This window comes from Triticum aestivum, chromosome 6B (assembly GCF_018294505.1).
Source record: "Triticum aestivum cultivar Chinese Spring chromosome 6B, IWGSC CS RefSeq v2.1, whole genome shotgun sequence".
Classification (NCBI taxonomy): domain Eukaryota; kingdom Viridiplantae; phylum Streptophyta; class Magnoliopsida; order Poales; family Poaceae; genus Triticum; species Triticum aestivum.
In genome coordinates, this window is record NC_057810.1 from 140,926,748 (window position 1) to 140,948,528 (window position 21,781).

The 21,781-nt window shown below is 43.6% G+C and overlaps 3 protein-coding genes across 5 annotated transcripts; 1 reads left to right on the top strand and 2 right to left on the bottom strand.

The window, feature by feature from the left end:
* Positions 1–207: 207 nt before the first annotated feature.
* Positions 208–4,174, top strand: LOC123136207 (IQ domain-containing protein IQM3). Its single transcript, XM_044555533.1, has 9 exons — positions 208–573; positions 828–942; positions 1,087–1,152; positions 1,420–1,508; positions 1,666–1,753; positions 2,701–2,847; positions 2,956–3,048; positions 3,246–3,347; positions 3,441–4,174. The coding sequence occupies exons 1-9, from the start codon at positions 359–361 to the stop codon at positions 3,975–3,977; spliced, it is 1,452 nt and encodes a 483-aa protein (XP_044411468.1). The 5' UTR covers positions 208–358; the 3' UTR covers positions 3,978–4,174.
* A 1,966-nt stretch (positions 4,175–6,140) lies between these two features.
* LOC123136209 (uncharacterized) lies at positions 6,141–8,700 on the bottom strand. The gene is made up of 6 exons (XM_044555538.1): positions 8,313–8,700; positions 7,274–7,327; positions 7,080–7,160; positions 6,872–6,941; positions 6,687–6,775; positions 6,141–6,592 (listed from the first exon to the last, which is right to left on the bottom strand). The coding sequence occupies exons 1-6, from the start codon at positions 8,514–8,516 to the stop codon at positions 6,464–6,466; spliced, it is 627 nt and encodes a 208-aa protein (XP_044411473.1). The 5' UTR covers positions 8,517–8,700; the 3' UTR covers positions 6,141–6,463.
* Positions 8,701–10,585: 1,885 nt separating this feature from the next.
* Positions 10,586–16,513, bottom strand: LOC123136208 (protein arginine N-methyltransferase 5). Of its 3 annotated transcripts, none has more exons than XM_044555536.1 (22): positions 16,194–16,513; positions 15,893–16,099; positions 15,371–15,460; positions 15,208–15,264; positions 14,937–15,025; positions 14,731–14,806; positions 14,537–14,623; positions 14,263–14,344; positions 13,880–13,974; positions 13,749–13,784; positions 13,525–13,593; positions 12,982–13,050; positions 12,616–12,669; positions 12,391–12,465; positions 12,116–12,208; positions 11,918–12,021; positions 11,750–11,798; positions 11,592–11,678; positions 11,384–11,489; positions 11,208–11,295; positions 11,012–11,105; positions 10,586–10,925 (listed from the first exon to the last, which is right to left on the bottom strand). In XM_044555536.1, the coding sequence occupies exons 1-22, from the start codon at positions 16,335–16,337 to the stop codon at positions 10,842–10,844; spliced, it is 1,935 nt and encodes a 644-aa protein (XP_044411471.1). In that variant the 5' UTR covers positions 16,338–16,513; the 3' UTR covers positions 10,586–10,841. The 3 variants fall into 3 exon arrangements, with proteins under 3 accessions (XP_044411471.1, XP_044411470.1, XP_044411472.1); XM_044555535.1 differs by having other exon boundaries at positions 15,187–15,264; positions 16,194–16,512; XM_044555537.1 differs by lacking the exons at positions 15,208–15,264; positions 15,371–15,460.
* Between the last annotated feature and the right edge of the window lie 5,268 nt (positions 16,514–21,781).

The following is a 21,781-nucleotide window of genomic DNA, read 5'->3' on the forward strand; positions in this document are numbered from 1 at the left end:
AAAGATGAGTATATGTGGGCACCTGCAATTAATTTTCTTTCTACTAAAAAAACCAAACCTCACCTAACTGCGCCGTACGAGGCGACGGGACGATACCCCTCCGAGACAAAACGCACAGTCCGATAGACGACCCAGCGTGCGTACTCGGCAGCCGGACCATGAGCTCAGCTCACAACAGTAAACTACTCTCCGATTATCTCTCGTGCCACAGCAGCACACGCAGGCAGGCATAAATTCCAGCTGCTGCCTCCCCTTTCTTCCCTCCCCACCCCCCTCACCCTCCTCGACAAGAGCACGGCCATCCCCCGTCCGCCTCAAGTCGAGAAGGCCACGACCATTCCTTGGCGGTAGATAGTCGATGGAGGTGGAGACTGCGATGCCTCCTCCGGCGGAAGGGCCGGTCCGCGTGCACCCTGCCTCGCGGGAGCCGGACCACACGGGGGCCTCCTCCTCGCCGTCGCCGGCGGCCGGAGGCGAAGCGAATGGCGCGGCCACCAAGGTGCAGAAGGTCTACCGGAGCTACCGGACCAGGCGCAAGCTCGCCGACTCCGCCGTCGTCGTCGAGGAGCTCTGGTAACCAGATCCTATCTACTTCCACAAAAGGGAAGCATTACTGCTCTGCTTCTTTTCTTCCACTTGGTGGTCTGATAATTTCGGTCAAGAAAATCGCCCAGCCCCCCTCCCTTTCTTGGGATTCTGCTCTTATCGCTGCCCTTTTCTTGGTTCTTGCCCTCTTTTTTCTGGTGCCGGCAATGCCTGATTTGCTTCGTCTTGATGGTTACGGGTGCTGAAAATTCACCGGTGTTCTCTGGTTTGGACTGGTCAAGGTGGCAAGCGCTGGACTTCGCGCAGCTCAACCACAGCACCGTCTCCTTCTACGACGACCCGGAGCCGGAGACCGCCGCCTCGCGCTGGAACCGCGTCAGCCTCAACGCATCCAAGGTCTTAAACACATTCCTTTCCCCTGCATCAGTCGCCAGCACAAGGCAGCTCACCATGATGGCCTTTTCCCCGCAAGAAAGTCATTTTTTTTACTGGAATCTCCTTATTTTTAACTCTCAACTCATGCTCATGAGCATGTTGCAGGTGGGGCAGGGTTTATCCAAGGACGCCAAGGCTCTCAAGCTGGCTTTCCAGCACTGGATCGAGGCAGTGAGTACAAAATATCCTACACATCCACTACAAATTTTAATCTAATTTTGGCAGTAGTGTTGTACGGCAGGAGTATGGTACTACTTGCTGCTTTTCTATGCTCTCCAAATGTGTGTGTGAAAAGAATAAGCTTCCCAGTATCAGCTGATCACACTGTCAGTCAGCTCTGAACATCGATGATACAGTAAAAGTTCCACAGCTTGCCCTCATCTTGACTTGGGACTTCTGTTCGCAAAATTTTGAAATCCATCTGTCATATTCTTGTAGATTGATCCAAGACATAGGTATGGGCATAACCTGCATTTCTACTATGCTGTCTGGTGCCAGACCCAGGCTGGCCAGCCCTTCTTCTACTGGTAAGAAGAACATGACTGCCATTGTGCATATGAAAATCTTGCTGTTCAGACGGAATCATGCAAATCAATATGTACTCCCCATTTCCTAGAAGATAAGTCTGATAAATTTTGCACGGAAACTGATAGTCTTTTACTCATTCTCTTTTTGCATACGCAGGCTTGATATTGGTGAGGGAAAAGATGTAGATCTTCCAGACTGTCCAAGGGCTCGGCTGAAGAAGCAATGCATAAGATATCTTGGTCCAGTAAGATCATTTGCATGATGGATGCTATCTTTATCCTTTTCTTACTGAAAATATTCCAATGAGAGCTGCGTTAGAAATTCAGAGTGCTAAATTCATTCAGCGGTCAAGTTTCATCAGCAAGCCTCGGTTGCGATTAAGAATACCACTGACTTTGTGTTTCTCATGTTCACCTTCTAGAACATGTTTTGCTCATGATGAGAACGTGGGTTATGTTGCCATGGGTGTCGAATCAAGGGACAGCGGTGAAGGGCAGCACCATGCCAAGCGCTGTCACGTGCAGGAGTCACTATTGAACCTAACAATAACATGATCAATTGATAAAGGAGTTAGGAAAGAGATAGATTAAAATAGGAAGATGTTGATATGGTTTTCTGGGAATGATGATATTTAGTTAGGCAAGAGATAGCTTCTATAGTTGGTAAGGATATCTCAGATGTCAAGTCAAAACTAAGCCAGAGCCTGCCTAATTTCGACAGCGATTAGACCCAGCCTCGGTCTCTGCACACTTTGCGGTGCGCTGCACGTGACATATGTCTTAATGCTATTGTAAATAAATCAATATTCCCTCTGTCCAGAATTATAAGGCAAACACATGCTTCTCAGATTTATTGGTCTATGACTATGAGGATTACGTCATACAAAAAAATCAATATCGTTGGATTCATACTAAACGCACTTATCAATGGTATCAATTTGTATGAGATAATCCACATAGTTGGGCAAATCGTTGGTCAAAGAAGTTTCAGAAGTCTGGAGTTATGTTTAATACTTTGTACATATGAGGTTATAAAACTCCCTAGCCTGTGCATTAATACTTCCCTTCAATTGTTCATCTTAACCACAGCATGTTCAACAAGTTCAGATTAGTCGTAACAAATTGCCACATCAAAGTTTAGAAGAAAATCGTTGAGCATGAACTCCTGTAACAGCTGTCTGATGTTTTGCAGCAAGAGCGTGAGTTCTATGAATACATCATTAAAGAGGGAAAAATTATCCACAAGATATCTGGAGAGGCACTTGATACAAGCCAGGGCCCTAAAGGGACAAAATGGATTTTTGTTATGAGCACAGCAAAGAAACTTTATGCTGGGCAGGTAGTTTGATAACTCAGAGAATTTTATTGCTGCATAGCACTGTCAGGTCATGTTTTGGAAGGTTAGCTTCACCATATGTTTAACTTCCATGCTTATTTCTATATCCAGAAAGAGAGAGGTGTATTCCAGCACTCCAGCTTTTTAGCAGGAGGTGCTACTATAGCTGCTGGAAGGTTTACTGCAGAAAATGGAGTTATCAAGGTATTATCAAGAACCACCATCGTCTCTAAGTGCTACTATTTACGCAAAGATTTTACACTCTGTGATTTGTTACTTAAATATTGTATCCATATCCCAAAAGATTTACTAGTCACTTTATACTCATCATTTTGTTCTTGTGCTTTCTCACTGGATGCATTATGCTAATCTTATGCTTTGATGATCTCTTCTCATTTCAGTCCATCTGGGCTTATAGTGGACATTACAAACCAAGTGCGGAGAATCTTAGCAACTTCATGAGCTTTCTAGAAGAGAATGGAGTTGATCTGAAAGAAGTTGAGGTATACTATTTTCGGGCCAGCTGAATCTGAACACGCTCCTATGCTACCAAATGTAAGACGATTCACTTAACCAACTTATTTTTGCGTATTCAGGTACGCTCATCCACCAAGGAAGACTACTATGAAGATCCAACACCTAATAGCAAACAGAACCCTGCTGCTGCTATCATGCCATCCAATCCTCCACAATTGATTCTCCCCTCCAACATGGTAGAAGAAGCCAAGGCATCTGGGCCATCTTCTCAGACTGAAGTTGGCAAGGATGATAATCTCCGTGTGGAGAAAGCAAGGCCAGCCTACCAAAGAACCTTATCAGGTGGCTTGCAAAGCCCTAGAGATGCCGGTGTCTCGCAGGATGCAATTCTTGAGAGGGTGAACTCCAAGAGCAAGTCAAAATCCTATCAGCTCGGCCACAGGCTGTCCCTGAAATGGAGCACTGGAAATGGTCCAAGAATTGGGTGTGTGAAGGATTATCCAATAGAGCTCAGAATGCAAGCGCTGGAGATGGTGCAGCTCTCACCGAGAGCATCGACTCCTCCGGCCTCGTGGAGGGTGCCGTCATGCCTCTCCCCCACCTCGCCGACGTCACCGCTCGTGCCAATGCAGGCCTCCCTGCCCCAGCCAAGCTAGGAGCCTGTGTCTTAGGCAATAGCTGTGTAGTTCTGCTGCTTCATGTTTGATGGGTGCTGCAAAGGTCAGAAGTTTGTGCTTGTTGTTTTTCCTTATGTTCCTCGAATCCATTTGTAGCTCAGATGGATCTGGTGAGCATTGTATGAGTTCGAATTTGGTTGAATGGAACCGACAATGTGTGATTGCGCCTTTTTCCAGCCAAATGTCACTATTGCAGAAATAGCTTCAGCAGAGTTTTCTGTTTCAGATGTCATAATATGGTACTGTAGTATCATTGCTTACCACAATCAGAAAACATTCAGGGACAAAACCTACAAACCATGACTGAATTTAAGGAAAATCAAGGATCAGCGAGTCAAAATCGCTAGCAAACTGGTAGTGCAAAAAGAGGGCCATGCATGCAATAGTACTCCCTCTGTTCCTAAATATAAGTCTTTGGAGGGATTCCACTATGAACCACATACGGATGTATGTAGATGCATTTTAGAGTGTAGATTCACTCATTTTGCTCCATATGTAGTCCATAGTGAAATCTTTACAAAGACTTACATTTAGGAACAAAGGGAGTAGGATTTAGAAAATGAGAAGCAAATACAAACGAGAAAAACTTTGGAGCGAGGCTCTTAAGAACATCTCTAGCAGATGTGGTAAACGTCCACCTTGGAAAAATTGTTTACGGTATCCCGGAAATGTTTATTGCAGGACGGCGGACGCTGAGACGGAATGGATCAGGTAAACGTATACCGCATATTCAAACTCGCAGTTCGCGCTTAAACTAGATCACCGGAGTTCATACATAAAAACATAGTTCATACTACATAACAGAGTTCATACTTAATAAAAATGGAAATTAAATAGTTCGTACTTAAACGGGGTGCATACTAGCATACTAGATCTACTCATCGTCGCCATCGTCGCGGGGCGGGTTGCCGTGGAGGTGGTACTCCATGAGGGTGTTGGAGAGGACTTGCGCGAACTGGTACTCCTCGAACAGTGCCTCCACCTGCGTCGCTGCAGCTTCATCTCCGGCGTTGGCGGCCTCCTTGGCCTCGAACCACACCTTCTCCGCCTTCCAGCGACGCTTGAGCGTGGGGGAGAAGATGCGGTCAAGGCGGTTGAAGTTCCTCCACGCCCGTGCTCCGGCGCTGCGGAAGCGGGTGCGCCATTCCTCCACCAGCGGGCGGAGGGAGGAGCTCCCGGCCTCCACATCGTTGTGGCGCTTGCAACACGACTCGTTGTTCCCCCTACGGCCATCGAGCCCCCCTCGGCCATCCCTCCCGCCGCCCGCGCACGGCATCTCCTCTCGCCTCGGGTGGCTCAACTCGCCGGAAAACGACGCCCGAGCTTGCTTGATTTGTCGCCGGAGTAGAAGAAATACGGCGGAGGAGGATGGGAACCCTAAAACGTCCCAGAGTCAGCAAATATAGAGGAATCGGGGGCGGTTTACGGGCCTCCCGCAAAGATTACGAGCCGGGCCGTTTTTACCGAACCTGGTCAGGCCTTTTTTTTCGACCGTCCCGTAAATCCGCCGGAAAAAGCACCCTGGCGAGGTTTTACGGGATCTGCTAGAGATGCTCTAACACGGAATCTAGCTAGTTCCTTTGTTACCTTATTGCTTGTTTGCTTAAGGTATAGATTGTTTTCACCTAATTGCATATCTAAATAACCAACTTTATCAATATCCTGAAATTGCCAATTACATTAAAATTCGTAGTTACCTATTCATCCCTTCCTGTCTATCAACCAATTCACGGAGTCTTCATCAAACTACCCCCGTGGGTAAACGATCATTTTCTCTGTCTTTCTTTCACATTTATGCAATCAATTTAGTGTCTCTTCGGTTCCACTCCACTCCCTCGACTCCGCTTTCAGAGTGGAGCATGCTGTAGCTCGTTTTCACAGAGCGGCTCAAGCCCAGCTCCACGGAGTGGAGCGGGGCGGAGTGATTCCAAACCAGGCTTTAATCATTGAGATCTGAAGAAGGAATAAGTTGATTATCAAGATGGGGTGGCCATTCGCCCGCATTTGCATTCATCGAGGCAGGGCAGACGGTCCTGACAGCCATGGTATATAGGCCAAAAGCCAAAAGCACATAAATAGATGCTTTTTGGCTCATAAGCCAAAATCCAAAATCAAAGTTAAGCCTAACCAAACACCTTCTCATTAAAGGCTCAAACTATCATCTCCGACAGGACGGATACCAACATATTCTGGTGAGACATCGTAATCATCATCATCATCATCATCATATGTGTTTCTGTTGGGTTCATGACACTAAACGTGAACAGCAACACGGAATCTAAGCCATCAACGAACATGTGGCAACCGTGTAATCTTACACTGACTGGAGAAACAAGAATAACATGACCTCGAGAGTCTTAGACAGCATAGCTTAATCCGACACAACGCAGAGAGTCCCAGCTACAAGAATGGGTAACACAACACTGAAACAGCGCCTAGCACCTGCCGGCACTCGCAGACGTTCACTACCTATCTTTCAGCTCGAGCTCGAACGCCCGCAGCTTCTCCTTTATAGGCGAAAGGAACAATTTCACATCCTTGCAGATCCGCGACTTGTCGTCCCATTCGAGGGTATCGGTGAACCTCACTTCTGCCTGAAATCAGAAGGGATTGTTTGAGACAACCAATACCCAGTAATTGATTATAAATGGTACAGGCACTATAGAGAACAGTAGTGGTTATTTGTACCTCAAGGTCATCAAGCTCACCAAATGAAAACTCGGGGATGTCTATATGGCCAGTGACCTTCTTCTTCTCTTCCTTGACTAACCATTCACCTAATTAGCATTACCACAAACGAGTTAGCGACAATGGAGTAATACATATTTTAAATAAATGAGGCGATGCAATGTTTGGCATGATATATGCCTTACCTTTAAATCTCAAGCTCAGCTCATAATTATAACCTACTCTCTTCTTATTACGGACCGTTACTAGAAATGCCTGTTAAACCACCAAGGATATGGTTAGTTATTTAAATTACACACATGACAGGATTACTTTGTGCAAAAAGGTTATCAAGTTATGAAAAATAGTTATGAATTGATGGAATTGAACGGTCTTGTCAGACATTGTGCTTACATCGCCTGAGCATTTGGACACTTCATCAATAGATGCCTTCCCCGTGGAGAAATCCAGTGAACCTAAAGAACCCAGCAAATCCTACAGTACATATGAGCTAATAACTGTCAGAGAAATTTAATACATACAATGGAAGCATCAGTGAACTATTTTAGACAAGCATTTTGTAAACAGCTGGCTACTAAACCGCGCACCTTTATCCTACCATTAGCCCATGAATTGAGATTCTTTTCCTCCCATGTTCCAGCCTGCAAGTGCAAACATGAAAAATGTCAGAAAATAGTAGATTGGCAATTAGCAGCATAACCATCCCAGAAGATAACGGTATCGAAAAAATAGGCAGCTACAGCAAAAAAAGAAAACGCCGAAGGTGGTAGAACCAAATCTGGACAGTTTGCAGATGGTACGAGTCAGCAATAGAAGTAAATTTGTCCAAACAACTCAAAACTCGGAAGTTATAAGGCTGCTACTAAATTTCTTGAGGTCGCCGTAAGTGTACTCCATATCTCTATTTAACTCATCAAGAGAATCATATAGGTTATTACTAGTAAGATGCCGGCCACAGCTCCTCTAAATGCACAAGACCACCAGTATATACTAACTCAAGTATCGTCCTAGTAATTCAAACCCCAGTGTAATCAGATCTCTTTCCCCTTTGCATATTTATTCCTCTATTTATGCAATTGTAAAACTAGAACTATGAGCTTGAGGCCAAGTAGCAACTATGCCTAGAGCAGAGCTGTAGAGTACACCAAAGTTATGTACTGCAAAGCTAGTCTTTGTTGCAGAACTTCAAACAACACAAGACCATTCCCTCTCTTCTTTAATCAATTTTGATTTTGCTGTGAATCCACATCAATATTCAATAGTTTATTTATTTTTAAACAGGAACACTGTTACACTAGCTCTATCTAGATAGAATATATTGTCGAACAGCAATACTGATGTGTGCAATGTGCGGCAATACACAAATTCCCTGCACGTAGGGTGAATGCACCCCCACAATCCACTGGCAGCAAGCGGAGATTACAGATATGCCAATACTAAAAAATCGACCGAGTGGGTTCATGGGGACCGAAGGAGGTTTATGATGGCGAATCGACATTTCCCTGTGTACAGAAGTATGCAATCATGTAGTACGAACGAGATATTAGGTATTACTTCCGGCAACGCGGGTAGCTGCCAGTCCTTAAGGCGGCAGCGCGCATAAGTGTGGGGAGAAGGGCCTCTGACCTGATTCCAGACGGAGCCGAGGGCGTTGGGGTTGCCGCCGCCGCCGTTGGCGGCGGAGGGGTCGAGCTTGCGCGGGACAGGGGGAGGCGCCGCCTCGCCCGTGGCCTGCCGCACCCAGTACCTGTACGACGACTTCTCCGGCGTCCCCGTCTCCGCCGCCGTCACGGTCTCCGTCGCCGCCGCCACGGCCGCCGTCTCCTCCATCGGCGGATCGAGCTACAGATCTCTCGGCGAGCGAAGGAGGGAGGACGGCCGGGCGGGTGGGAGATCCGCGAGGTCGCGCGCCCCTTCTCGGGGGATCGAGAGGCTTCTTCCCCGGAGGAGGAGAGGATTGCCACCAGAATTTTCTGTGCGCGTCGCGGATCGTATGGGGTATGGGGCGGGGGGGGCTCCAATTTTGACTCTTTTATTCTCCCCCGCGGCGAGTGCCCACGTGCCTCGGGAAGCTTCTGGATTCTTTTCCGGTTTTCTACACTAGCTAGCTGGTCCCCACTGTGGGCCCGCGTGTCAGCGTCGGCGTGGGAGAGGTTTTTCCTTATTTTAAGGAAGAGGGATAGAACAGAGGAGCGGGGTGACAAAAAAAATACTAATTTTTACATAACAATACAACGAATACCAAAAATAAGGAAAGAAAATACTATTGCATGTATACTTTGTGGTAGTTAGGGCTTGGGAACTATTGTTGGTCTGTATATTTTGATGAGGTGATACTACCTCCGTCCGGGTTTATTGGTCCCCATTGTATTTCGTGCCAAATTTTGACCATAGACTAAACTAACAAAGTGTTCATGCATGTCACCAAACATTATATTTTTGAAAACTATGTTCAAATACGAATCCAATAAGATAATTTTTCTTGACATGCATTAATATTTTATTAGTTAAATCTTTAGTCAAAATTTGGCACAAACTACAAAGGGGACCTATAAACCAGGACGGAGGTAGTATATATTAACCCCTCACGTTGATGGCGAACTTGTGATGATAGGATTACATCCTCTTTTGAATGTGGTGGTAGGATGATACCATAGTAGTGGTAGGATGAACTTGCTATGCTATGATCATGCCATGCTTTATTATGTTACATGTCTAATGTGCTCCATTATTTGTTGCTTGATTTGTTTCTCTTTTGCCATACTAGAACAAGTGTTATGTGCTGTTCCGAGAGAGGGTTCCAGGAGTTTGGAAAGCATGCGATTACCAAGTAACGAGTTACAAAAATAGCTGGTACAGAGGGTTTAAGAGCAGCCAGACAGGAGAGGATTCTTAGCTAAGGCCATGCTCAAGCAAGCATGTAGTGTTGAAGTTGGCAAGTCGGATCGACGGTTTTGGGCCGAAGAACTTCATAATCACCCGTCTAGTTCGTCGTGGTTGCAGTTTTGTTTTATTGGTGTGATCGTATGTAAGGTGTAGCTAATAACCTCGCCACATAGGGTACAAGATAAGCAGACCTCACTGCCTATTTGCAACCAAACACCGTGTAATTGCATGAACAGAGCCAATTACAGGACACCAAACGTCATGCCAAAACTGCTTCCAGCCTAGATGCGGGCAACCAAACAATATGTAGATGATGTTTTTTTTTCCTCTGTTTTTCCTCAACCAGACCAATTGACAAAATCGACGCCTAAAAGACTTTCGCAAAGTCCACACCTAGCTGCTTAGTCTCCATGATAGTCATGTATCCAGTCCAACATATGATCTCCTAGTGCTCAAGGGGGGACATGTTCCTGATGCGCGTCTTTTCTTTTCTTTGAAAAAAAGGAGGATGACCCCCATCCAGTGGATACGTTGCTGATGTGGCGGGACTAAAGCTCAAGGGGGGGATATGTTCCTGAAGGTTAACCAACTGTTTATTCCCATTCAGGATTATAAAATAAGTTTACATCACAATTCAACACCAATTGAACTTCAGTGCCGCCACGCGTTCTGTTTACGACGCTCAGCTGCGTCGTGCTATGTGAGCGAGAAACTAATATATACCGGACGTAGTACGGTGCAACCCTGCTGCTCCACTTGAGAATGTCTTCTGCAGTTTTGCTCTGCTTTGGAGGCACATAGAGTTTCTCAAACATCGAGAAATATACTCCGTATTTGAGTAGTAAACCCTATGCACGTTTGTGATTCTCCAGTAAGCCACTTGCTTTCCATCCCAGACGAACGAAACACATTTTGACGAGCAGTTACGAGTACAAAACTAACAAATTGCACGCGAAACTGATCTGCGTCTCTGCAACTTGTTACGAGCATCTCCGCATGTTCATGCACCTCTAGAACACAAAAGGCAAGGTCAAAACTGATGATGAGCTCAGCTCCTAAAACCGTATCACGCACAAGGAGCAGCGCGGCAGCAACAATAACAAGTAAATAGTGTTACAAAGCAAAAGCTTGCGAGTTACAGCATGTGCCATGCATCCATGTTCTAAGATCTGTTTCTTTGATCCAGGTAGCCGGACGCACTCAAAAACCAAGCATATGATCGTCACTTCTCTCAAAAGAAACGACATGCGAGTATTCTGATTTTTCGAATTATAGACCAACCCAGTACGAACGGCCATTGCTGTTGTGGATTGGGGAAGGAGACGGCGCCACCAGAGCCCACTCGTACCACACCTGAATCAACAGCTGATAACATGAGACTCTGGTCCGTTGCAGGATTCATTTATCAAAGGATCAACAGCGATGGAAACCACACTGACCTTGGTGGCACCACAGCATCGCCAAAAGTGCACTTCTATGGGCGACTCTGACGGCACGTATATGGGCTTCCTCAGTGGGAAAAAGATTGGGAACCTGGCAATGTTCATAATATGTCAGAATTATGACTAAATTGCAGGATTTGGAAAATATTGCTGCTGGTTTTTAAGAGCAGCGGGTTGACAGTTTGCTACTTACCAGCTAAACATGTTTGGTGTACATGTGTTCGGCTCAATTCCTAGATGGACATCTTTATATAGTACGGCATCAAAATATCCAGCGAATCCTGCCAAAATGATTGGATAAGTAGAGTTAGAGTGATATATGAATAGCTTTACAGAATAGAAAACTGAATGGCAAGTACAGCTGCATACCGTGCACAAGGCATGATCCCGTGTCTTGTGGTAGTTCAAACTGCAACTTTGTATACCTTTGGTTGCTGACCTTTGGTGAGAAGTTTGGATGTGTGAAAGAGAAAACCTGCTCATTTAAAGGTGATCATCAAATGTCGTTATGAAAATAGTTATTGGAGGAAGGCATGATCAATGAAGGGCATATTGAGCAGAAAGTGCAGTCTCTCACCTCTTGTGGAGGTGCAAGTCTTGCTACTCGGTGTAGCTTGACAACATATGCCGTTTCAAAATGTGCAATATCTTTGTGTGCTTTAATCTGCAAAAACAAAGTCGCTTCAAGCTCTATTGAAACTTTGCAGATATCACTGAGATGGCGTAAGTACTTACATCATTGTGTAGTTTTGATGCAGTTACTGGTTGGACAAAGCTTGTGTAACTGCAGCAGAACATATGAAAACAATCAAATAATAAGAAATATGAGGATACCTAGGATTGAAAGAATGCAGAGAAGTTCAATTATATAATAATAATGCAAAAAGGGAAAAAGGTCAGTACGATGAAGGAATAGAAATCCCATCAGGCTTCAAGAATCTTTGGGCACCATCTAGACACTCAGGAGATAACTCATTATCACCAAAGGACCCAAGCAACTCGCTGACCTGTTTCATAATTGCATGTAAGATTGTTAAGACATAGTTGTGACTGCCTGGTAAGAGATTTGAAATGTCACTTTCGAATAAAGTATCAGCATACCAAAATATCAGCTTTTTCAGGAGCATCCCAGCACCGCATGTCACTAGAAATAATAGTAACCATGCTTTCCCACCCTTCCAATTTGATCAAACTCTGCACCAGTGCCCGAAAACCAATCAGATCATCATATAATATATTTTTATTAACGCAGCAATGCAAAAACAGACTACCAACACAATGGTAGGGAAAAAGAGATGCATCAATGATCCCTAAACTGACAAGATTACACCCCTGTCTAATGGAATAACTTGAAAACTGAAAATATAAGAACTCACATGAAGAGTAATAACTGCGTTAGGATTTTTCTCCACTGCATATACTTTTAGCTTCCGACCAGTTTCTTCTGCAGCCTGCATTTAATATGAAAGCCTATTTAGCTTCCTGGACAATATGAACAAAGAAGTTTTCTTCGACAAAAAATACAGGCACATTATTTAAACACCAGCAAATTTATCAAAGTTTGTGGTAACACCCCAAGTGTCAGGAGCAAAAGAACTCACTTGCAATGATGCTCTTACGAGAGGCCCTCGGCCTGCTCCAACAACCATCAAGACCTTTGTGGAACAGCGAATAAATTAGTTGATTAAATGCAAAATATAACATTAAAATAAAAATGTAGGTTTAATATGAGTGGTGCAGGAAATAAGCTCCAGTGAGCTGTCTACGATTTCAGCCTAGGAATATTACAAATAAAACAGGCATAAGCTGGATTGGCTACAGATGCAGAAGAGGCAATGCAGAAACAAGATATGAATGCATGCTTTTGCCAACTCATGGCTCTATGAATCACTGTTTAAAGCGATTCAAGTATGAATTGCTACCATTTTATATAGGAAAAAGAATACAAAGTTCAGGGCCAATCGTACCGTCCTAGTTGTGGAAACTTCATCCTCTGAGACCTTATCAACCAAAGCCTTAGCAATTGCTCTTTGATACTGTTCATATGATGTAAAAAAGGAATTAGCAATGAGATCAATACTAGTATGAAGAGTGCTGTTAGACTGACCAACCAGCCAAAAAATAGAATTCCAGACTCCCTAGTTAATAAAGAAGGGCTGGAATTTTTATCCTTGATTTCTTTACAAAACCTGGTTCATTGGCTATTAAGTGCTAATGTTAAAAAATGTGATAGCTGAAGCATGCATCTATAAATCTCAAGTATATGACAGAAACCTGTGTATAGTAATTCTCAAATACTTTCAGGGTGTACTAACTGGTAGAAGAACCATGCTATTGTCAATAGTTTGGAAGAAATAAATGAGAACGTATTTTTAGAAACTTCAATTTAATAGCTAACTTTCTTCTCACAAATGTATTGATGGAAACTATTGACATAAAGTGAAGGCAATGTTGCTTCTTCAAAATGTATAGCATTAAAGATATACAGATTCCAAGTATATGACAGAAACCTGTGTATACTTCACAGTGTCTTTCTCGAAAGTCTCATACGTCTGAGCTTCCAAATTATCCATCAGAGGCTGCCAAAATAAATAAATAGACAAGTTATGAGGAAGTGAATGTCACATTCATTGTAATGGAGTTAAAAAGGAGACCCATATGCCCCATAACTTCACGAGAAAGAATAATTTCTTTCAGGTGATTAGAACTTGAGAATAAGCAAAGCAGTAATTACCTGGAGCGGAGATTGCAAGAAATCCCTATAGTTGATCTGGAGTAAGGCAAATAACATAAGATCAAGAAAGATGTCAGTAAATAAGATAAACAATGGGTCATGGGTGAGAGGAAGTCTACTAGAGTGGATACCTCAAAGCGTTCTTGCTCAGGAAGTGGATCCATCCTCTGATAGAGGTAGGCCATGTACTCGAGGTACGGGCTCAATGCATGCCGAGTGGGGGTATCTGAAGTAACAATTTAGGCATGAGTGAGTCACATTTTAATGGAAATAAATGGTATTTTTGCAGCAAGTGTCACAAGTCAAGGCATTTAGTTCAGAGAGCAGGAAAATAATAGACTTGACACATTTCTCACATTAAAAGGGAGAAATTAAGTTTGATCTCTTCACAAAGTTTACTTCTTAGAGTACTGCAGTCACTTTAAATGTATGTAACGAAAATATTGTTTACATAATCATGTGCAAGTTAAAGACCCTCTGAACTATAACAAATCTGAAAGTTCACAGGAGTTACCTTCGGTGTGGTTTTCATCACCTGAGAGCACTCCTTCAGATACTTGGGAAACATTATGATTTGATCTCCCAGAGATAATTACCTAAACAAAATCAGAATTCAGGGCTTCAGGCAGAACACTACACACACATCAATTGCCTCTTTTACTTAGCACCATGAATGCAAAAGGAGGGCAGGTATTGCCGTATTGTATTGCGCCATTAATTCAAAAGGCTATGCTGTTATGCGAAGAAGAAAACTGCTTTGATATAAAGAAGCATAATAAAGAACCTACCTGAACTGAATGGTTAAAAAAACCAGTAAGCAGAGTTTGGTGGCGTTTGGACAAGCAAGGATAACCTCTTGCATTTGTTAGAAAAGCCTGCAGATGGAAAATTATTTAGTGCTGCAAACATGCAAGGCATATTGTAATACCCCGGGAGGGAGGTGATTGCATATCAAGATGGATTGATTAAGTTGTATGATTACATCTGTTTGAAGAATCGCAGCTCTTACAGGCTCCCCGAACCAGCGCCCTAGAGAGTTCATTGATGGCAGCGAGCTCCTGATAAGTGAATAGACAACATTTTTAAGGGATACCAAAGCTATAACATTATAGATGAAATTACTAAATTAGAGTGAAATCTTTATTTTGCAAGAATTTTTTTGGTGTGACAATGCAAGTCATCACTTACAAGATATCAAGTGCTACATACAGTTGACTGCTATGCTCGCATAACAGTCTGAATGAATTCCACCATTCCCACGAGTCTACTGTTTCACTCTGTAATTTAAGAAAACAAAAATTGAGTTACGCAGCAGTGTGTATACTTGGCCATCAACGAACTGCAGCATTTTGCTCTGGCAGACAAACGCCTAGCCAGCCTGCTAGCCTTGAATGCGCGCTAGGCACCCCCTGCTAGGCTTGGTAGAACAAACATTTACCGTGGGGTTATTGTTATTTACTTTGCCACGGTCTTCGTCCATAGATTCAGACTTCTCCAGAGGTATCCTAAGCCACAACTTAAGAAAGAAACAGAGCAAATAAAAGTTAGATGTCGACAAACTATTTAACAATAAGGCACCTATTCAACAACTGAAAGATGAAACTGAATATGGAGGGTGATACCTGCATATTGGTCAGGCCTTGCAAAATATTATTTACAACTCTAGCATAATTGGCACAGGTCGATCTCTTGGGAGGAGGAATAACGCACGCCTGCAAGGAAATGCGCCACGAATTCACATGTTTTGTTGAGACTTGTTTTCTAATAATGCATAAGAACTGGATCAAGTTTAATAAAGTAATGCAGTTAAGGAATCCAAAGACAGTCAACTGGACAGGAATTATCCATGTTTCTAGTTCTTCAGAGTCGATAGGCACCCCCAACAATGTTGAACGGCATAACTAGATAATTCATACTCCCTCCATCCGGAATTACTTGTCACAGGAATGGATTATCTAAATGTATTTTATAGTTCTAAATACATTCATTTCTATCCATTTCCGCAACAAGTAATTTCGGATGGAGGGAGTATGTTATTGCAGTTACCATTTACAAGTGTAATAATAAATAATGTGTAAAACCAACTGATTGAAATTAGACTGATAGGAACAAATAATGAGTAATGTGTTGTCGAGTGGGTGGACCTGCAAGGAGAGATGAGTCGCCCAGGCGATCTCCTGCTTGAGCGTGAGCTCCGAGTCGAGCCGGAGCTGCTCGTCCTCGGAATCCAAATCAATCCACTCGCTGATCTTCCCGACGATGTGGCTGCTCCACTGGGACGGGCTGAGGACGAGGTCCGAGGCCGCCACCGGCAGGACGGCGCCGGGCGTGGGCCGGTACTCGGGATCGACCTGCACAGAGCGGGGCAAGGCAAATAAGCCTCCGTTTCAGAGGGATGACGCGAGAAGGCGGCGGCGGTAGGAGCGGGAGAGGAGGGGGACTCACGAGCGGGGCGAGGAGGAAGTCGAAGGCGGAGGAGAGGGAGTGGGTGAGGACTGCGGGGAGGCCGTCGCCGGCGGGGAAGTCGAGCACCTCGACCCCGCAGTAGCGGGAGTCGCTCTTGTCCCCGGCGCGCTGCCCCAGCGGCATCTTCGCCCGGTGTGTGTGCTGCCGGTGGCTGGCGCCGCCGCCGGAGGAGGGGGAGGGGGTTAGTCGGGCTAGGGTTTAGGGTTTTGGTCGGCAGAGAAGAGGAACGCCCGGCCCTTTGGCTCTCTCTCTGGCTTCGCTTTTGTTTCTTGTTTTTTTTTCGCTCCTTTTTTCCTGGATGGATATGAGCACAACTGCACAAGCACGTGGTGTTCGATTTCTAGTAGCGGGTGCCGGGCGGAAAGTTCAACCAAATGCACAAGCACAACTGCCCCATCTCCTTCTTTCTTTCCTCGCTCTGCGCGCAATGCCCTCGCTCGCCTGGACATCCTCCCGGTCGTCAGCCACCACCCCCTCACTTGGATCTCCTTCCTCCATCGCCCCGTGTTGCTGGATGCACTCGCCGTCCTCATCGCCGCCGGTCGCTGTCGCAGCATCCGTCCTCGCCGGTATAGCGGGAAAGTCGTCGCCCCTCGTAGCAAAAATGGCGTCGTCTTGTAGCACGCTGACGCCCTTTGTCGTTGCAGCACCTAGTTGCCATCGTCGTCACCCATCGCTACACTGTCATGCCGCCCGCCGCAGCTCTCATGTCGCCGCCCGCGCCATTGGCGCGTCAGTTGAAACTTTTTCTCACACCGGTTGAAGCTTTCCTATGTTGTTTGAAGCTTTTTTCACGGATTGAAGCTTTCCACCTTGTTCGTTGAAGCTTTTATTCCTCTATGATCGAAGCTTATTCTGTAAATGGTTGCAACTTTTTTCGTCTTGCAGTGCTCGGTTGAAACTTTATATATCTTTCGGTTGAAGCTTTTTCCACCTAAGGTTGAAGCTTTTTTTTCGTAATAGTTGCAGTTTTGTGAGTTTGGCAGTGGCTGGTTGAAGTTTTTTATCAATGATTGCAACACTCGTATTGGTGGTTGTAACTTTTTTTGTCTCTGGTTCCTGCTTTTGCCCGTACACTATGGTCGGTTGTAGCTTTCTACTCTTCGATTGTAGCTTTCACCAAAGCCGGTTGTAGCTTCCGACTTTGTCGGTTGTAGCATTGCCCTTGTCTTCATTTCACAACACTGTTCCGGTTGAAGCACAAAAAAAGGTTGTTGCTTGGAGCGCCACCACCGGCTGCAGAAGCCCGACAAGGAAGCTTGGACCACCTCTGGGCCTTGGCACTTGGTTGCAGCATGGGGAGGGGAGCGGCGGGGGAGAGCCTAGGATGTGCGGCCGCGTGCTGCAGAGAAGGGGGAGGAAGAAGAGGAGGAGCAACAGGTGCACGGGGGCAGCAGGTGCGATGGGGGAGAGAAAGAGAGAGAGAGAAGATGCGGGAGGTGGAAGAAAGAGAAGATATGCAACGTAGATGGCCCCGCATCGTACGTGTGTCGCCAGCTGCTTCGCTAGAAGCGTGTGCGCGTGGACGCGTCCAGCGCACCGGTTCCGCCGACGCCCGGGCCACAAACGTTTTTCAATATAAAATGTAACCCTCCGATCAGAATTAATTGACGGAAGAGCAGTACTTGTTGTTCGCTAGTTGTGTCTCGAAATATTGGTTTTGTGAAGTTTAGTACTCCCTCGATAAAGAAACATAAGAGCGTTTAGATCATCATTTTACATATTTTTTTTACAAAATGAAAAGAAACAAAAACACTCGTTTAGTTTTGGTCTCTCAAATACTCGTGAAGTCTAAATTAATCAGTTAACGCTAAAACCGAACAGTTTCCATTTTTCTTTGCATGTTATACGGAAACACACCGTTGCGTTGGTTTTGATTATAGTGGGGAAAGGTCCAATTACCTTGTGTCTGAACATCTGAGCACAACTCATTCAACTTTATTATATGACTCCAAAATGAATATCTTGCTCTCTCAAATCTTAGTTCTTTGCAGACTTGGTTTTATATATGTAAAGGATAATGTCGATTATGACGTGGTTATGGTTTGCACAAATGGCATCCAGTGGACAAACGAAACTAGCAATAAAATATATGAAACTTTGAAAGAGATCAAGCAATAGACCAAAAAAACACAAAAATTTCTGAAATACTACCACATGTTCTTGCAGGAAAACCATGAATTTCAATGAAGGTTTTCCCCTAACTTCCCTAGGAAATTGCTGATTTCTAATGTATCTTGTTTCCCTAGTTCATTCACATTAATTTCCTTTTTAGAACTATTTAAAAACCCAGAAACATTGGTTTTAATAATAACTGGTTTCCTAGAAAACTAAGTTTTATTTCATTCGTATTTCCAGTTCTTAGGACAGCTTCACGTACCAGGTGGTATTTCTTCTTTTTTTATGAAACTATTATCTCCCTTCTTTTGAATTTTGTGTGTTTTATAGGCTTAAAATTTATGTTTTAATGTTATATTTCTCATCATTTTAGTTGTTTGTGATTAAGTATTATCAATGCAAATTCATTGGTAGCTAGCTAAATAGTCGTGCGTTGCAAGGGGGCTGATGGTTCAATCTAGAAAAAAAATGATTAGTTTGAGATTGAGATATCTTGTGGGAAGGGAATTCATATGCAAAATGTACGGAAATATATAATGTGATTGAGATTGTATAGGCAATTTATTGTTTGCTTCTAAGGGACTTCTTGATATCGGCAATTTATTTGATAAGTATTGATCTATTTGCGAGAGATTTCTATCCCCATAAACAAGGAGGTCGGGGTTTGTTAACGAAAAAAATATGTGGTTATCGCATGGCTTGAACAAAAGGGTGGGAGAGGTGTATCGATGGGAGGGGGTGAAAGCGATGTAAGCGAAATCAACAAACGTCCTTTTTTTTTGAATTGTTTGGATTGCTTACCACATGTTTCATGTGGTAACAAATGTCCCTTTAGTAGTAGAGATAATTAAAAATGAGTCAATTACATCACTGGTGCTAAAACTTGGCGTGAGAAATCACTTTAGTGCCAAAACTTGCGGCATACATTAAACTGGTGCTACAACTTGGCTTTGACGTGCATATACAGTGCAAATCGCATTTGTATACAGACACAGTGCTAACTAGGGGCGCCACATGGCATGGGACCCATTGGCAGCCATTAAATGGTATTGATAGGGCTTGTGGTCTGTTATTTTGTGAAATCCCATCGAAATTATTTTTCTCGCAAAAAGGCTACTGCCACGTGTCAGTTCATCTGTCAGCGAGCAAATTATGTGCAAAAATGGTGGCTGATTGATTTTGAACCCGTGCTCTGCAGCATGGATGCACGTCTGCCTAACCAATGGACCAAGAACCGTTTTCATACTAAACGGATACACACTCTATATATTCGGTAGACCTTAAGTGGGCTCGACACCCTACTGACCATTTTGCACTGTTATTTGTTAAAATATATATATTATATGTAAATTATAATTGTGCATTATTTATAAACAAAATAAACTGCAGAATAAAAATGAACACTTATATAATAATAAATATTTTATTAAAGCATGCAAAATTTAAATATATATAATCTTTATTTAGATATGTAGAAAAAAATACTTTGATATTTTCATTGAATATGAAAATTATTACGGGCATAATTATCTAATTTACAATTTATAACATCAGATTATAATTTACATATATTTTATAAATTTCTGAAGAAAAAAATGCTGTCGGGTGGGGTGGTGGCTACGCGCACCTGATTGCTACATGTCACTGTTGAATCCTAGCCAATGATTTTTACATAATATGAATATATGTTTCATAAAACATGAACACTTTTATAGACTACATGGGTATTTCGTTACTGTGAAGATTTATAAACTTATATAAGCATTTATTAAAATATAAAGAAAAATTATTAAAGCATGAACACTTTTATATACTACATTAATATTTTGGTAAACTGTGAAGATTTGTTTCTAAAAAAACTTGTGAACATTTTAAACTTATGTAAGCATTTATTAAAATACATAGTTTTTTAAAAAAATCTTAAAGCATGACACACGATTATGATTTACATATTCGTAAAAAGATTCTAATTTACGTATAGTTTTTTTTTTAAAAAATAACACTGCAAAATGGTTTAGGGTCTCCAGCTGGCATAAGTCCGCCTCGATATATAATGTACATTTGCAAATATACCAATTTTTTTTGTTTACTGGTAATCATGCAATGCAAGGTCAGTTGGATATATTGATCGTCAAGTCACTGGCTGGCTCCATACTAGAAAGCACTTCAAATTTTAGTGGCAATATTCGAGACAAGACTAGTAAAATACATATGTTCGTTCAAACACTTGTTTTGACAATATACTCCTTTTCCCAGTTTTATGTAAACAAATCTAGTAAATATAGAGATATATAATATTTTTTTGTGACAAAGTAAAAATACACCATACAACCCGGCTGCAGATACGTCTCATACACTAATACGTGGTAGTATATATCTCAATTTTTTTTGAGAGCAAAGCATAGCTTTATTACTTAACTGAGCCTAGGCATATCGCCCAAGACAGCAACGCCCACCTGGGCAGGTACATCGGACTCCCATTCCATGAACGTTTGGGTTACACCCATGGCCAACATTGGCCAATTCGTGGGCTACGGAATTTGCAGTGCGTCTACAAACAGTGAGAGTAAATTTGGAAAACCAAAGTTTGAGCTGGTACTTCATGTTCTCAATAACCACATCATACGCCGAGGAGTCCACTTTGTGCACGTCAAGGGCTTCGGCCAGAAGCTGCGTGTCCGTCTCTAGCTCAACAGAAACGATGCCCAGATCGGCTGTTGTGCTGATAGCGTGCGACATGGCCATTGTCTCCGCAGCGAATGCATCAGTGACATGCTCTTGTCTTCCTGCCGTGGCGCAAACAAGTGTTCCCTCCTTTGTTCTCACCGCGACACTCCATCCTGCATGACCTTGGCCCGGCACAAAGGATCCATCGACATTAATCTTGTAGTCTGCTCCCTTCGGTGGCCTCCAATTGTCCGGTTGCGGTTTGGCCGTTGGTTGTCGGAAGATTTCCCAGTACTCCAACACATTGGCTCTCGACTGCCGCGCGATATCCTGGGCGAGGTTGGCAGCTTTCCTTGCATGAGCTTATTTTTATTAGACCACCATAGCCACCAGAAGGTGAGAATGTGTAGCCGATTTTTCTCATCTAGCCCCCAAAGATAGTCGAACATTGCATGCACAGACCCGATTTTCTCTAGCTGCATGCGTTCTCCTTCAAGAGTAAGATCCCTCCATACTTCTTTTACCTCTTTGCACTTGATGAAGAGATGAGCCCCGTCCTCGTCAGCCCGTGCACAGAAGAGGCACTTCGTATCTGCAATGGGGATACCCCTCCTTGCAACATTGGTCCGAAGAGCAAGAGACTCGTGCTTTACCCTCCAAGCGAACATCTGGATATTGCGGGGGCATGGCATTTTCCAAAGTCGTCTCCATGAGTCATCCTTGGTCTCATTTAGATTCCCTGGATTGGTCGAGCTCCCTCCCGCTCCTCTATCCTTTGTCAT